This window comes from Oryctolagus cuniculus, chromosome 4 (genome assembly GCF_051225735.1).
Source record: "Oryctolagus cuniculus isolate XC-2025 breed Fujian yellow rabbit chromosome 4, ASM5122573v1, whole genome shotgun sequence".
NCBI lineage: Eukaryota > Metazoa > Chordata > Mammalia > Lagomorpha > Leporidae > Oryctolagus > Oryctolagus cuniculus.
In genome coordinates this window covers 20,205,292-20,223,024 of record NC_142870.1, presented here as the reverse complement: position 1 = coordinate 20,223,024, position 17,733 = coordinate 20,205,292, and the positions used below count along the sequence as shown (strand labels likewise).

General features: G+C 40.7%; 1 protein-coding gene across 2 annotated transcripts in view; it reads left to right on the top strand.

Moving 5' to 3' along the window:
- JAM2 (junctional adhesion molecule 2) overlaps positions 1-17,733 on the top strand; it is an 83,091-nt gene extending 65,358 nt beyond the window's left edge. The window contains exons 6-10 of one of the 2 annotated variants that reach the window (XM_017346699.4): positions 3,589-3,688; positions 8,131-8,238; positions 9,768-9,783; positions 13,768-13,810; positions 15,362-17,733. In XM_017346699.4, coding sequence (XP_017202188.3) covers positions 3,589-3,688; positions 8,131-8,238; positions 9,768-9,783; positions 13,768-13,810; positions 15,362-15,394 — 300 coding nt within the window. In that variant the 3' untranslated portion in view covers positions 15,395-17,733. The remainder of the gene's footprint in view (positions 1-3,588; positions 3,689-8,130; positions 8,239-9,767; positions 9,784-13,767; positions 13,811-15,361) is intronic. The other variant, XM_051819205.3, reaches the window with a different exon arrangement.

Below are 17,733 nucleotides of genomic sequence, written 5' to 3'. Positions count from 1 at the left end.
ATTGGCGTAGCTCCGGCTGTCACGGCCATTTGGGGAGTGAACCAACAGAAGGAAGAACTTTCTCTCTGTCTCTCCCTCTCACTGTCTGTAACTCTACCTCTCAAATAAATAAATAAAATCTTAAAAAAAAAAAAAGAACCTTAAAGGCATGATAATAATCACAATTTTAAAAGGAGGATATACTATTTTCTCTCATTTGTTCAATGTACAAATGTACAATAACATTTAGAACTAAATCTTCTGATAAATAATAAAGCAAACTTGTCAAGAGCCTGCGTAATTAGGCAGTTCAAGATCTGCAGCAGCCCTCTGAGTGAGGCCGTGCTTTGGCCCTTTGGACAGCAGCAGGCACAGTCAGCAGGTCCAAATGACTTTACACCGAGAAACTGGGCAGAAAATCTGCTGTCACACTTGGCTATATTTACTTTTCATCAAATTTATTTTTTCTCAGAGCAGGTGATAAAAGCCCTAAGGCAAGTCTAAAATGATATAGATTCACTTTCCTCAGTTAACCTCTACCCTTGAAATATCCTGTGATGCCAAAGGAATGCACTTGGGTTTTGCTGGAATGGGTTTTGTGTGTGTGTGTGTGTGTGTGTGAGAGTGAGTGTAAGAGAGAGAGAGAGAGAGAGAAATGAACACCATAGTCTCCAGTGTACAAATGCCAAAGACGTTCTTTTAATTGCCAGTTACAATGTCCTGGAACATCATTTGAGGTTTTAGCCTAACTTATTCATACATAATCGTGGTCCATAGTTCATGGTGAATATTCAAAAGCATTCTGGCTTTTGGGGGCAGCGGGAGATAATTTCATAGAATGAAGACAAACCAGGAAAAACTTTCTATCCCACTCAGTGAAAATAGGCCCAGAAAAGGGGGAATGTGGCCAGTAGGCAAAGAAACCTAGAAGGGGAAAAGGAACTCATAGCTCAAAACCCTAGTTTTTTTTTTGTTTGTTTGTTTGTTTGTTTGTTTGTTTTTGACAGGCAGAGTTAGATAGAGACAGAGAGAAAGGTCTTCCTTCCATTGGTTCACCCCCCAAATGGCTGCTACGGCTGGTGATCCGAAGCCAGGAGCCAGGTGCTTCCTCCTCTTGGGCCATCCTCCACTGCACTCCCGGACCACAGCAGAGAGCTGGACTGGAAGGGGAGCAACTGGGACAGAACCAGCGCCCCCAACTGGGACTAGAACCTGGAGTGCGGGCACCGCAGGCAGAGGATTAGCCTAGTGAGCCACGGTGCTGGCCCCTAGTTGTTTTTAGTAACATACATTGCGGTAGGAGCCAGGACAGTAAGTCGCTGTTCCTTGGAGGTTCATGGCTCCCTGGGGGAGGTCAGCAGTGACCACTGCAGCACTAAGGATGTGACCCCACAGCTCCTGAAAGTGATCTGAAGCCCTCTCACCTCTGCACAGGTCTTGTAGGGGTCTGTCAAGGTGTCCAAGAAGGCATTTACCTACCCGCCTATCTGTCTTCCTTCCTTCCTTTCTTTTTTCTATTTTTCTTCCTGTCTGCTTTCATTCCTTCTAGAAATTCTCTAAGGGGGATAAAAGTACTGATAAAAGTCATCAAGTCTATTATATCAGTCTGACCTTTCAGTTGCTTTGGAAGTAACTAGAAGGAGCAAGTGTTAGACATTTTCTTCTCAAAATTTTCAAAAATTTTAGAATTTGTAGAATTTGCAATCCTATGCATGATGCAGTTAGGATTTCCTAGGCCCTAAGCTACTTGCTGGCAGTAACTCTGGCTCTACAGAGGAAGAAGTCATTGTTTGCTACCGCAGTGAACCCCTGTGGCTTAGGAAAGTACATCCATCCTTTTACCTGGGAGGCCTTCATTTGTAAGTGTTTGCTGAGAATTAGAAATGCCTAGACTCCTGAACACTACTGTGTGTGATGCACTTTTAAAAATGCCCTTTTTGGTGTGAGTACGGTAGCGTAGAAGGTTAAGCCTCCACTTACAATGCTGGCATCCCCTGTGGGCTCTGGTTGGAGTCCCAGCTGCTCAGCTTCCTTCCAGCTCCCTGCTAATGGCCTGGGAAAGCAGAGTAAGATGGTCTGAGGGCTTGGGCCCCTGTATCCATGTGGGAGATCTTGATGAATCTCCTGGATCCTGGCTCTAGCCTGGCACAGCCCCAGCTATTGCCGCCATTTGGGGAGTGAACCAGCAGATGGAAGATCTCTCTCTCTCTCTCTGTCTCTGTAACTCTACCTTTCAAATAAATAAAATAAATCTTTTTTTTAAAGGATTTATTTGTATATTTGAAAGTCAGAGTTACACAGAGAGAGGAGAGGCAGAGAGAGATAGGTCTTCCGTCCTATGGAAAACTCCCTAGATGGCTGCAATGGCCAGAGCTGCGCCAATCTGAAGCCCAGAGCCAGGAGCTTCTTCTGGGTCTCCCACGTGGGTGCAGGGGCCAAGGACTTGGGCCATCTTCAGCTGCTTTCCCAGGCCATAACAGAGAGCTGGATCGGAAAAGGAGCAGCCAGGACTAGAACCGGCACCCATATGGGATGCCAACGCTTCAGGCCAGGGCGTTAACCCACTGCACCACAGCATCGGCCCCATAAAATAAATCTTTAAAATAAAATGAATTTAAAATGCTCTTTACTGGGCCGGTGTTAGAGTACAGTGGGTAAAGCTGTTGCCTGTGACACCTGCATCGCATAGGGGTGCCAGTTCAAGTCCCGATTGCTCCATTTCTGATCCAGCTGCATGTTAATGCACTTGGGAAAGCTGCAGAGGATGCCCCTGACCCATGTGGGAGACCTGGAGGAAGCTCTTGCCCACTGTCTTCAGCCTGGCCCAGCCCAGGCTGTTTATGGCCATCTGGGGAGTGAAACAGTAGATGCAAGACTTCTCTCTCTGTTTCTTCCTATCTTCTTTGTAACTCTGCCTTTCAAATAAATAAGGTAAATCTTAAAAAAAAAAAGTCCAAATATGTAATCTATAATGTATTTTTTTTCTAAAAAAAAAAAAAAAGCCCTTTGGCATCCTACTACATCTTGATACTACACAAGAGAAAAATAAATGAAAGAAAAGAAAAAAAGCTTTCTTGTATATATTTACTCCTTGAAGTCATACCAGAGTTTTGAAGATACGAAGTCCTGAGTCATTAAAAAGGAAAGACCAAGTTAATGATAAAATTCAAGGGACATACCCAAAAAGACAGATACCACATGTTTTCCCTGATCTGTGGTAACTAATAGAGTACCTAAAATGTAATGTAATAGAATGAAATTGACATTTTGAGATTCGATGATTGTAGCCCGTGTCTTGACTGTTGAGGAACAGTTATTTCCTTCATAGTATTTGTTGAGCTCTTTATGTAGTGTATGGTTAATCTTAATGAGTATAAAGTTAACTGAAAATAGATCTTTGTAAAAATTAAGAGTGGGACTAGGAGAGGGGGGAGGACGAAGGATGGGAGCGTGGGCAGGAAGGAGGGTGGGGTGGGAAGTATCACTGTGTTCCTGAATATATAAGAAATGCATGACATTTGTAAACCTTAAATAAAATGTGAAAAAATTTCAAAAGACATAGTAGTTTGTTGCTTAAAAATATATATTCATTTTTCCTTCCACAAATAGCAATTTAACACAGTTTCCAAACTGGACAGTGGAGAATATTCCTGTGAAGCCCGAAATTCTGTCGGATATCGCAGGTGTCCTGGAAAACGAATGCAAGTAGGTAAGCATGAAATACTGGGAGAATCAAATGATGTGCAGTTAAAGAGTGCAAATATTTGGGAGTGGAAGGAGCAAGAGATAGAGAAGGTGGAGTGATTTGAAGAAGAGATATGAGGGAATGTTTACAATTCGCCTGACATATTACAAGGCAATAAAGATGCTGATTTTAATGTCTCCCAAGCAAGCCAGGAATATTTGGCATTATCTTTTTTTTTATATAAATATTTTATTTATTTATTTGGAAGACAGAGTTACAGAGAGAGGTAGAGACAGAGAGGTCGGTCTTCTATCTGCTGGTTCACTCCCCAGATGGCTGCAACGGCCAGAGCTGCACCAATCCAAAGCTAGGAGCCAGGAGCCTCTTCCTGGTCTCCCATGTGGGTGCAGGGGCCCAAGGACTTGCACCATCTTCCACTGCTTTCCCAGGCCACAGCAGAGAGCTGAATCAGAAGAGGAGCAGCCGGGACTAGAACCGGCACCCATGTGGGATGCCAGCACCACAGGCGAAGGATTAACCTACTGCGCCACGGTGCCAGCCCCTTGGCATTATCTTTAACAAATTTTCTAATTTTTCAAATAAGTGTTTACTATATCCTCTCCTGAGTAATCTTTCAAACAAAAGCTAAGGGTCTTATAGTCTATAAATTGTGGAGGGGCAGGAGTCTGTATATGGTTTCATTTCTAACTCTTCTATTTACTAGTTACATTCTCTAAGGCAAATCATTCAACCTATGCCTCAGTCTCTCCAAAATGGAAGTAGTAATATGTCTTTGTCTTTAAAAATTTTTTAAATTTATTTTGAAAGAATTACAGAGAGAGGGGGAGACAGAAAGAGAGACCTTCCATTCACTGGGTCACTCTCCAGATGGCTACAATGGCCAGCGCTGGTCCTGGCTGAGCCAGGAGCCAGGAGCCAGGAGCTTCATTGAGGTTTCCCACATGGGTCGCAGGGGCCCAAACACTCCAGCCATCTTCCGCTGCTTTTCCCAGGCTATTAGCAGGAAGCTGGATTGGAAGTGGAGCAGCTGGGACACAAACCAGCACCTAATAGGGATGCTGGTGTCACGGGCTGCAGCTTAACTCGCTATACTAAAATGCTAGCCCCATGTCTTTCTCTTAGATGATATGAATATTAAAATAATATTTGAAATTGTTAGAATAGCACTGGTATAATGTAAGCATTTGATAAGTATTAGCTGCTTTAGTTATTAGTATCAAGCTGTTGATAATTTTTTTCAAGCCCCTGAAATACTAAGCTATACTTACTGCAGAGTAGTCTTCCAGAAAACATATCAAGAGCTGGGCATTAGGCCTAGCAGTTAAGACGCCTGTTAGGATGCCCCCATTCCACAGCGGAGTGCATGGGTTTGATTCCTGGCTCTGGCTCCTGACTCCAGCTTCCTGCCAATGCAAACCTTGAGAGGAAGTAGGTGATGGCTCAAGTTGTTGGGTTCCTGCTACCAACGTAAGAGAAGTAGATTAAGTTCCCATTTCCCAGCTTCAGTCCCCTAGCCATTGTTGGTATTTGAGGAGTGAGGCAGCATAAAGCATCTTTCTGTTTGTCTCTGAAAATAAAATCAGATATATCAAGTACTTACAGATCTAGCTTGCTATACAGCATAGCTGCCATATATATCTATGTATCACAAAGTGAGCTTCTTAGAGTCAAAAAGAATTAATGTTGAAGAATCTTTTCTAGGTTATATGAATTTCAGAATATATTATTTATTATTCTTTCATTTGATTTTGAAAAATTTGGCTCCTTCTTCCTTGCATAAAAGTTCTTCCTTGCATAAAAGCCATGTATTTTGAATATAATTGTATAATAGAGAGGTATGTGCTGGAGATGGTCCCTAAAGGTTACAGAGCACCCAGGAGGGCTGCCCCTGGCAGCAGAATACAGAGAATACTCCTTGTTGCAGCAACTTATCTTCAGATTTTTGGGATCAGAAATTCATAAGATTCATTTTTTTTCAGAGCCTTAGAGGTCTGCATATATAAATGGACAAATTTGCTTTGTCTATGTGCAGTTAAATGTCATCTTAATAGAATTCAGGATATCTTGATAGTCAATAGTATGAGTATATTGTCATTTCTTCTTATTCACTAATCTAAACACCTGCTCCTGTTTTTTTTTGTTTGTTTGTTTGTTGTGTTTTTAATTTAGGAAGGTAAAGCATTGATATTACCCACCAAGCTCACTCAAGTGCTGGTATTTATAGTCCATCATAAGCAGTTATTGGAACTATTAGAAATTATCCCTTTCAATGCTACTTTGGAATTATCATTTAAAACATTTATCTGAATATGTTTAAAAATTAAAGCATTAATGAAGCATTTCCCTAATTAAATTCATTCATGTACTAGCCTCATGGTTTTTACCATAACCTTGTGTCATATGCATTATTTCTATTTATTTTTGCTTCCATTTAAATGATCATAAGTGTTTTAAGGAATAATATCTATGAACTTGTGATTTTGATATTCTAGTTACTTTTTCCCTAGCACCCAATAACTATATAAGAAACAAAACTTAAAACTTTGTTTTCCAGGAGGACCACTTTAATTTGAAAATAATTCCTACTTATCTACTCTTGAGGTATAAGCTAGCTTAAAAGTTAAAATTAGTTTAGTACTCATCCATTAAGACTAGGTGTTTCGTGACTTGGTTTGGCATTTCCATCTTTTGAAATACAAAGAAACTTCAAAAAGTTTCTGGAAAATGGAATTGAAAGGTAAGCTTATTTCATGTAAAAGGAATTTGAAATCCATGTGTATTTTTCTCATCATATGCATTTCCATGGATTTTTGTGGTGACCTCTCATTATATGAATTTTTGAATTCATTTTCTTTGTGAATTATTACTAGTAACTTGTAAAGAAAACCGGACTCTGTTAACTGTTCTGCAGAAATTCTGTAGGACTTGCTGATGATTTCCAAGATGCCTCGTTGAACAGATTCAGCAGATCCCAATCCTACTTTCCCTTTCACCAGTTCGACTTCTTTCTTTTACTGTAGAATAATGGCATCTTCCTTTTAAAGTGGACTTTTCTCCCCCAAAGAAAGAACACAGAACATTTTCAGACTTATTGTTACATTTTCTCTTTGCTGAAGCTTAACACAGTTGTATGACTTGCTCAGTACCTCACAGAAGATGACAAATGAATGCAACGTACCTCTAATTCACTCTTCTTCCATCCTCAGTTTCCTTGAAGAAAACAGTGTAAAATGTGTATCCTGACTTAGCACTTACTGGACAAGAAATTTTTTGTCAGAATTTGCATTTAGGGTAAAATATTCATGGATGTCAAATTCTCCTACCAAGTACAGGACATTTTTTTTTTTTTGGTCAAATAATTGCCCTTAGATTGGACATACTACTGTATATATCAAATTTATGGACTACTACTATAAAAAAGAGTATATTTTAGAATTATATGTTTTTTGTTTGAAGATTTATTTATTTAAAAGGCAGTTACAGAGAGGGGAAAAGAGCACTTCCTTCTGCCGCTTTGCCCACAATGGCCACAACAGCCTAGGCGTGGGCAGGCTGAAGCCAGGAGCCTAGAACTCCATCCAGGTCTCCCAGTTGGGTGGCGGGGAGCCAAGCATTTGGGCCCTCTTCTGCTGCTTTCCCAGGAGCATTAGCAGGGAGTTGGATTGGAAGTGGAGTGGCTGACACTCACTGGGACTCATATGGGATGCCAGCATCCAGGCAGCGGCTTAACCTGCTGTGCTACCATGCTTGCCCCAGAACTATGTGCTTTTTTCTTTTTAAATATTTATTGATTGATTTGAAAGTTAGAGTCGTAGAGAGACATGGATCGACAGAAAGATAGAGATATCTTCCATCTGCAGGTTCATTGCCTGAATAGCTGCAATGGCTAGGGTTGGGCCAGGCCAGAGCAGGAGCTGGGCACTTCATTCAGGTCTCCCAAATAGGTGTAGGGGCCCGAGTACCTGAGTCATCTTCCACGGCTTTTCCAGGTGCCTTAGCAGGAAGCTGGATTGGAAGTGGAGTAGCCAGGACTCAAGCTGGTGCCCATATGGGATGCCAGTGCTGCAGGCAACTGCTTACCCACAATGGCGCCAACCCAAACAGTATTGTTTTCTTTTTTTAATTTTGCTTTTAACCAATATTAAATTCTGTGACTTATCTCATGCCCAAATTAATGTAAAAGAATACCAAATAAATACATTTTATTTCGGGATCATAGAACTTTTTTAAAATTTAAGATCCTTATAAAACTTAGTTCTATTAATATTGCAGTCAATTTTGAGCCATGTCCTGGAAGTGAATTAGCTGAACAAGCTACAAAAATAAGAAACTTTGCTTTGTGGTTTGACTATAAAGCGGGAGCTTTGTTTGAACCTTTTCCATGTCATGCTCCCTCTGCTCAGCTACCTGAAATGGATTCATGCGTGATTTACTTCACATTCTAGATGACCTCAACATAAGTGGCATCATAGCAGCCGTAGTGGTGGTGGCCTTAGTGATTTCGGTTTGTGGCCTTGGCGTGTGCTATGCTCAGAGGAAAGGCTACTTTTCAAGTAAGTGCACTTTCACAACTTCCGATGGACATACCCTAAGACTTTCTAGAAAACTCTGGAAAATGTTTGTTGTTGATTTTCTACCACAGAAAATCTCTATGATGACATGCAGGTGGGTTACAAAGCACCGTGGCAACCCTAGGAAGAAAAGACACAACTATCTCATTATAAAATTGCAGGAAACAACAGAGATATGTGAGACATCCGAGACATGGCACTCTGCCATGAGATAGATATATTCATTGTAGGCCAATATTTATAGCTTATTTATATGTGTTTAAGATTTTTTTTAAGTTAGGAATTATATGTCTCAAGAGATAAACTAATTTATTATTTTGTAAGCAGTTTCATTGTAATAAATGAAATATTTATAAGTACAGAATAGTGAATTATTGAATGTCAAATGCACAGATGTATTTAGATGAGAATTGTTCAGTCAAAACTAGGAACCTAATGTATTAGTGTTGTTTCTGTACGGGGATTTTCATTCTTCAAGTTTACAGTAGAACTCTATCAGGAGATACATTGATAATAATGTATAAAGTAGAATTTTTTAGTGGAATGATAAATAATATATAGCATGAATTCACTGTTTGACAGTAAACATTAATTTTGAAATTTAGGTTTTAAAATTTTTATACCAAAACAAAACTTAAATTGAATATTATATGTGATAAATTTTTTCTGTGAACATGGATCCAAAGAGATTTTCTAGAACTAAGAATAACTGCTCTGTGAATTAATAATAATTATTCATGTTTATAGTATTCCAATGTACTCTGTTGTAATATAATTTTATGAATGAACTCCACCTGTGTCCCCCTGCTGGTTACCAATGAAAGTACACACTAGTACGATGCCTGTACACATTCAAAATTTATCATCTGAGTATTTTAATGAAGCATTCCTGAGCAAAGTTTTCTTAAAATAGTGAATTAGTTAAAGAGCATACTTGGATACTAGGAGTTCATTTGCCAAGAATGTTGCTTCACATTTAATCTGGCAGAAAACCTAGTCAAGAGAGCCATAATACTTTGACTTGCGTTTAGAATAGGAGCTGGCAAACTATGACAAGAGGACCAAATCTGGCCCCCCATCTGTTTGTCTATTGGCCCATGAGCTAAAAACAGCTTTTACAGATGAAAATTTGCAGTCTATACGATGATAGGGAGCACTAGCTTTCAACTGAAATTAAGGGGAAAATTCCTTTCTTCTAACTATTAAACCTGTATTATAAGACTTTGATTATTATTCAGTTTTGAATGTCATCAATAGAAATTTTAGAAATGTGCTTTCTGTCTTGTTGTAAAAGTACCTGTGTATATTGTTGATATTTGCCTCCAGACCCCCGAAGTTTAAAATATTACTGTCTGGACTCTTTACAGTAAAAATTTGCCAGTCCTTGATTTAGAAAGTACAAGTGTCAGCAGGTGAGAACTGAGGTGTTTTAGAAATTAAGCTCTGTGACTCTGTATCATTCCGTGTTATCTCATGCATTAATGACACATACTTATTATTTTTTTTTGTAGAAGAAACCGCCTTCCAGTAAGTATACCTTCTTTAAGTTTATTCCTTTTCCCCTGTATGAAGTAGTTTCCCATTAGTCATCCAAGGGAATGAGAGAGGAAGGAGGAGGGTGGGGTTGGAAGTATCACTATGTTACTAAATCTGTATGTATGAAATTTGTATACCTTAAATAACACTTTTTAAAAATGTTTTTAAAAAATGGAAAGTTGGGTTATTTATGTAGGTTTAATCTTACGGGAAGTACTAAATTTCATCAAGAAATGTATTCTACCTCATGTGTGCTTGTAAATGATCATTAGTTAACAAAAGAAAGAGAGCCACTTATTTGGCTTTGTAGGCCAGAAGTGGGAGACATACGGCCTGTGAAATTATTTGGTATGCCAAAGCAACTGCAGGGCGTACTGGAAATTCAATAAATCTATACAGGCCAGTTTTTTTTAAGATTTATTTATTTACTTAAAAGGCAGAGTTACAGAGAGAGAGGGAGAGACAGAGAGAGACAGAAATCTTCCATCTGCTGGTTTATTCCCCAAATGGCCGCAACAGCCAGGGCTAGGGCTCATCTGAAACCAGGAGCCAGGAGCTTCCTCTGGACCTCTCACATGGGTGCAGGGGCCCAATCACTTGGGTCATCCTCTGCTGCTTTCCTAGGTGCATTAGCAGGGAGCTGTATTGGAAGTGGAGCAGCCAGGATTTGAACCAGCACCCATAAGGGATACCTGTATCTCAGGGGGCAGTTTTACCTACTATGCCACAGTACTGCCCCCAGCAGGCCAATTTTTCAATTGATAATTTTGTATAGCCCACGAGTGATGTTATAAATAATCCAAATGACCCTTGGCAGGAAAACAGTTCCCCAAGTCTATTGTAGACATTTTTAAGAACTACTATAAAAATATGCATTAAATATACTTTGTTAAATTGAAAATTTTAAGTAAAATTTTACTAAACAGTTTTTGTTTTTAAAGATTTATTTATTTGAAAGGTAGAATTACAGAGAGACAGTGGAAGAGCGTGAGAGAGAGAGAGAGAGAGAGAGGGAGAGAGAGGTCTTCCATCTGCTGGTTCACTCCCCAAATGGCTACAATGGCCAGAGCTGGGCCAATTCAAAGCCAGCAGCTTCTTCTGGGTCTCCCACATGGGTAGAGGGGTCCAAGGACTTGGATCATCTTCTGCTGCTTTCCCAGGCACATTATCAGGGAGCTGGATCAGGAATGGAGCAGTTGGGACTCGAACCAGCACCCATATGGGATGCTGGCACTGTAGGCAGTGACTTTACCCATTATGCCACAGTTCTGGCTCCAGCAGTTATTTTTACATTTAATTGTATACTGATTTTATGCCTTATTCTGTCTGTGGGATTGGTAATACAGTCATGGATAAGACAGGACAAAAAAATTCCACCAAATCCTGTCTTAAACTTTCATTCTAGTAGAGAAAGGGGGAAAGTCTACACAGGTATTCTATACAATATGTCAGACTAGAATAAATATTAGGAGAATAATAAAGCAGGTGAGTGAATAGGGAATACATGGCAGGAGTAGAGATTGTCATTTCAAGTGGAGTGGTTAGGGAAGGCCTGATAAAGTGGTACTTGAAAAAGACCCAAGGAGTTAAGGATGCAAGTCATGCAGACTTCCACTAGAAGAATGTACGGGCATAGGATATAGTTAGAAGGTGCTCCAGGCCAGGTGTGCTTAAAATGTCTAAGGGTCACCAAGAGGACCAGTATGGCTGGAACAGTGAGGGGAACAAGAGACGGGAGAGGAGTGCAGTAAAGTAGCAGGGGCCAGACTGTGTGGCATCCTTTCTAGGTAGCTGTGAGGGATTTGGCTTTGGTTCTGAGTAAGATGGGGAGTCCCTGGAGGGCTTGGAGAGAATGAGTAGTAGCATCATCTTAATTCTTCAAAACTCAGCATAGCCAGTGCTGAACTATCAGGTGACAGAGGGTGGGAGCAAGCAGACCAGTTTGGAGACTACGGCAGTAATTCAAGAGAGAACTGTGACAAGTACCAAAGTGGTAGTATTGGGAGATGTTGTAGAGGTAACCAGTAAGTAACTGCATATATTTATCTGGAGTTGGGAAACTATCCTAACTGGAAATAGAAATGTTGGAGTCTTTGGTGCATGAGATCACCAGAGCTGTAGTTTATGTGCTTTTGATTTCTGGCTCTTCTTGTGTGTATGTACATAGCAGACCCAAGGTTGGCTGCATAGGCATTCCCTTCCACAGTCAGCTGCTATGGCTTCTCCTAAATCCTTTGAAAACAGAGTACCAGTTTGAGTTCTGGCTGTTCCACTTCCAATCTAGCTCCCTTCTAATGCACCTGGGAAAGCAGCAGAAGATGGTTCAAGTGTTGGGGCCACTGCACTCACATGGGAGGCCCGAAAGAAGCTCCTGGCTTCTGATTTTGGCCTGGCATAGCACTGGCCATTATCCATTTGAGGAGTGAACCAGCAGATGGAAGATTCTGTCTCTCCCTCTCTCTCTAACTCTGACTTTTAAATAAATAAATCTTAAAAAAAAAAAAAAAAAGACTGGGGCCAGCGCTGTGGCATAGCAGGTAAAGCCACCACTTGCAGTGCTGGCATCCTATATGGGTGGTTAAAGTCCTGGCTGCTCCACTTCTGATCCAGCTCTCTGCTGTGGCCTGGGAAAGCAGTAGAGATGGCCCAAGTCCTTGGGTCCCTTTACCTGCATGGGAGACCCGGAAGAAGGTTCTGGCTCCTGGCTTTGGATTGGCCCAGCTCTGGCCATTGCAGCCATTTGGGGAGTAACCAGTGGATGGAAGACCTTTCTCTTTCTGCCTCTGCCTCTGCCTCTCTGTACTGTAACTCTGCCTTTCAAACAAATAAGTAAATCTTTCAGAAAAAAAAAAAAAAAGAAGAAGAAGAAGAAGAAGACGACGACTGAGCTGCCACTGACTTCCCGCTGCCAGAAGCCTGGCTGAACCCTGGACTCTCTTTTTTGAAAGTCAGACACACACACGTATTGAGAGAGATCTGTCTTTCAACTTCTGATTCACTTCCCAGATGGCCACAGTGGCCAAGCTGAATCTAGGAGCCAGCAGCATTATCCAAGTCTCCCGCATAGGTGTCAGGGGCTCAAACACGTGGGCCATCCTCTGCTGTTTTTCGCAGGCCATTAGAAGGATGTTGGATCAGAAATTGAGTGAGTAGCCAAGACACGAACCAGCACCCATATGGGATGCCAGTGTTGCAGGCGGCAGCTTTATCTGCTACCCCACAACAGCCGGCCCCCAGGTCTTTCAGTTTTATAATATCCCAGTACTATTCCCAAATAAAATCCAAGTTACCAGAGTAGCAGTAGCCAAGGGACTGAGTTCAGAAGAACAAAGCAACCTGTATGAGTAGCCCTCACCCAAGCGATTACCAGGATTTCTTCTTTTATTGAGGCAGCAAGTAACTGACAGGTTTTCTCAGAGACAGATCATCTTACACCAGGAGAGAGGCTCACCTTGCTGCAGTGGCTGAGGGGTTACTCTTCCCCCCATTGATTTGTATATGGAGCGAGATAATAATCCAGGAAGGAATATCTATTCCTAGACATACTTCCTACCATTTGTGCATCTATGGCCTTTACGGTTTGTTGAATGATGAATCTGGTGACTGGAGCCCTGATTACCATAATAGGCAACTTTCCATGTGGGGAGAAAGTGTTTTGAGATGATCATGAAGCTTTCAAATAGTAAACGTTAATATGTAAAAAGTCAGTCTCTTGTCGTGTATTCCAAAAATATCTTCAGTATGTTAGCGCTAGGCTACATTTATATGTCCATGACTTTGCATGTCTTTCTCTGAATATTTTCCATGAATGTAAGAAATTCAGTTAGGATTGTTGGCTTTTTTCTACCTAGTTCGGATAAATATTCATCTTCCTGTTGAGAAAATGTATGCAAGTTACATTAACTGAAGGAAACTGTGTGCTTCAGAGTTGGAAGCAATAATGTAGTAAATATTATTTTCTTTTTGCATATACAGGAAGAGTAGTTCTTCATCTAAAGCCACTACAATGAGTGAAACAGTGAGTATTTTTAAAAGCATATTTATAGAACAGACGTGTTTAGGAATAGGGCAAGGGAAATGAAACAATCGTATGGAAGTTGGGAATTTTTACTTTCAATATGCTTTGTGTTTGTGACTACCACTTGTATTTAGAGGAGCCAAATGAATGTTAGCTTTCTTCCCCTGTCTGGGATGGCGTGATAAAGGTGCCTGGCATAAGCAGGCAGTACCAGAAAGTGATCTTCATCCCATCATTGTTTTTCACATGGTGTTTGCTATTATGAGTCTGCCTCTTTAGTATCCCTAGGTCTGGTGTTATTGGTTCTACTTGCGAGATGATGAAATTGAGATGTGAGTTCTCAAGGGGTAACAATGGCTGAGCTGGACCCCTGACCCTTGCTTCATGGCAGCCAGACCAGCAGCAGATCTGTAGCTCTGGAACTTGCCATTGGCTAGTCAAAGCACTTGGAAAATTGAGGGATACGAATTATCCCCTGCTGCTGCTGAAGGGAACATTTCAGCAATACTGGAAAAAAGGCACTAATTATCTAATTCAGATGATTTAGGAACACGAGATAGACATTTTGTACTTCCACATCATACATAATATAGTCAAACAGTAAACAGCATCATTGCTCACGTTTTGGTCTATTTTTGGCTGGATATTCAACCTTGGTTTTTGTTTTTTTAGGAATACAGTGGGGCAAGGGGAGTCTCCAGTATTTTTAGAGGCCTACACTTGAGAAATAGTGCATGGGTTCCCTGAATTCCCGAGTGCATTATGGCAGAGCTTCTCAGATTTCCTTTCAAGAGAGAGTGGAGTGGGGCGTGGACATCAGTATTTTAAACTATCCTAGCAGACGCTCATGGTTAACAACCACTTACTGCTCCGTAGAGTTCTTGACATAAAAATTTTATTTTGGAAAAGTTATCTACTCCACAATCTGTTGCAGAAGTCACCTTATGTTGCAATTTCACCATATCAAAAGCGTACTATTTAATTAGAGGAAAAGCAATGTAGCACTCCATATTTATTCTTACAATTTGTGGAAAGTACTCCTGAGTGTGGCAGCAAGCAGTCCCTTCCCATCCGCCGTAAGACGCATTTTTTTTGTGTTTAAATTTAAAGAACAAACGCCTTTTCCTTTGTCTTCCCAGTTGCGTTCCTCAGCTATGGGCTGGAATCTCCTTGAGTTTCATTTTGCATTACAGCAGGATTTGTCAACCCCAGCACTGTTTACAGTTTGGGTCACATAAGTCTTCATTGTGAGGGGGCTATGCTATAGGACATTTAGTAACAGCCTTGGCCCTTACCCCCTCGATGCAAGCAGCACACCCCTAACCGGATTTCTCTTGCTCTAACTTCCAGTGCTACTTTTTTTACTCTCAGCAAAGTTTCAGAGCACCTTGTCTTCTAGTATATAATTTCCCCCTAAAATAGACCAATTACATATGCTGGTTTGTAAAGATTCTTACAGTGCATGCGTGTAGCTTGATATAAGGTTTATATGCATCTTTAAATGTGGATTAGTACATTATATTTAAACTTTTTTTCTTTTTTCCCCCCTAGGATTTCAAGCACACAAAATCCTTTGTAATTTAAAAGAATTCCAGTGTTGAATACATCAAAACTACAGTCGTTGCACCAGTTATTAACTATTATAAAAGTTTTTGGTCTTACATTTGCAAAAGGTTACCTGAAGAAATGAAATTGGTGTTTTATTATAATTTGTATGACCATGAACTCACTGGAAATTGTTACTTTAAGCAAATAGTTCTGTCAGCATCTAAAATACAGTCTGGCTTTTGGTGTCTGGACTAGGGAGAAAGGGTCAAAATACTTTGTAATACTCTGGGGTTTGTGAAATGTTAACAGATGTCCTAACTTCTAGAGAAAGTTATTGGTTGTGAAGTTAATCTGCAGAGCATGAGAATGTAAATGCATGCAAGTGTCTGGTTTAGGGGGTTCAGAAAAATACCCTGACAGATGCAAAAGGAACCTCTGGTCTCATTTCTACCAGAATCCTCTTTGCTCTCCTAATATAATCCTTATTCTGCTGCTCATTTATTATTAATTTCTCCACAGGAGGGAGGTAGTGGCATTAAGTCATACAGATAAGTATTTGTATTTTGTGTTTACTTCCATTTCTGAGAACCAAAAGCATCATGAAGACCTAATGGCCAGCGCTCACAGGTGTGCACAGAACTCCACGGGAGTGTGCCCTTTGTGCAGCTCAGTGACCTTGACACCAGAACTCATCATGGGAGCGGATACCTTTCCTGCATTAGCAGTGACTTCACAGCTTTCTGCCTCTGTAAAGCATGTGGTAAAGCTTCGGGTGAGGTTGAGCCAGGGGGCTGCTGGTCTCGCTGGTGGGAAGGTGGCAATACACAGGACAGGAGTAACTGTCTGACAAGTAAATGGGATGGGAGAGCTGTCTGCAGCTCCCTGCATCAGGTGCCCTACGAGAGGCACAGAACACAGGAGAAACAGTGGCCGGAACGAGAAATGAGTCTAAGCCTTTTGCCTCTCAACTGATGAACCAGAAAGCCCTCCACAGCTGCTGTTACAACTTGAAAACTGCAACAGTGTACTTAACAGTGAGAGCAATTGGGCCCTGTCCAAAAGCTTAATTGTTTATAATTTATTTTGATTACTCAGTTCATACTAGAAACAAAATAGGGTTAAGGGCATGTCCTATTCTGGGAAAACCTGGATGAAAATGTAACTATCACCTTTGACAAACTTGGAACATGGCTAAGTTGCTTTCAAAGGAGTCTGCTTTTTCTATCCGGTGGGCAAAGCAGATCGGGAACAAGCAAATGGATTAAGCACTCAGTGAGTGCCTGCCCTGCCTGGACACCGGGTCGGTGGGAAGATGCCTCTGTCAGGCCGCTTCCCTTGTCTGTGGCACTGGATGCTGTCAACAGACCCCTCTGCAGGAGACTGGGCCCCCGTAACATGACTTCGTCCCCAAAATCAGATCATCACTTTAGTCATGGGTCAGCCAGTGTAGTCTGTAAAGGGCCACATAGCAGATCTTTGCAGTCACAGGGTCCCTGTTGCAATCACTGGACTCTGCCCTTGGAGCAGAAAAGCAGCCGTAGACAGCAAGCAAATGAATGCGTCTGTTCCAATCAAACTTCACTTATAAACAGGCAGGTTTTAGCCCACAAACATAATTTCCTAACTGGCTTTTCTGTAAGCTTTTGTGAAATGTTGCTTATGCTCTGATTAAAAAGGTTGGTTTGGTTTTAGGAATGCTTTCCTCAGGCACTACCAAGGGCCATGGGGATAATGACTCTCAAAGATGGCCTCTTCGGGGTACCTACCATCACACAAGACCAACTGCTTTGATTTAAATGACACACATCCACATTGCAGGGGAAAATTAAGTAGTGCCTTAGCTTCACTAATAGATAAAAAGCTCCTTTCAAAAGCTAGAGGATTCATTTTATGCAATGTGAACATCGAACACTTTCTTTGTGTCAATACATATTACACCTTATCTTAAAATATTATATATAGCTAAGAAAAAAATCATGTAAAAATGCCTTCTCCCATACAAAGGACATGGTATTGAGCACTAATTTTCTAATTATTAAAACTTTATTTGTAGGTCGCTGCCGTCTAAACTTGTGTTTCCATTTGCTTTTGAGGGACTTAAACATTAACAGTTGGTAAAATCTCATTGTAATTCTTATAGCATTTCAATTTTATTTTCCTGCAGTGAAATTGTGTTGTATAAAGATTAGAGCTCTAGCTTCTTTAATAGTAAGTTTTGTTTTAATATTTTTGCTGTTGTACTAGATTTAATTTATTTTTAGTTGAGGGTTTAACCTGACTAAATCTGGAACGATTGTTTTTCAATACAACTTTGCCAAGAACTTCCTTCATCTCACAGGTGGCTTTTTTGATTAAAGTCTACATTATTAAAAACA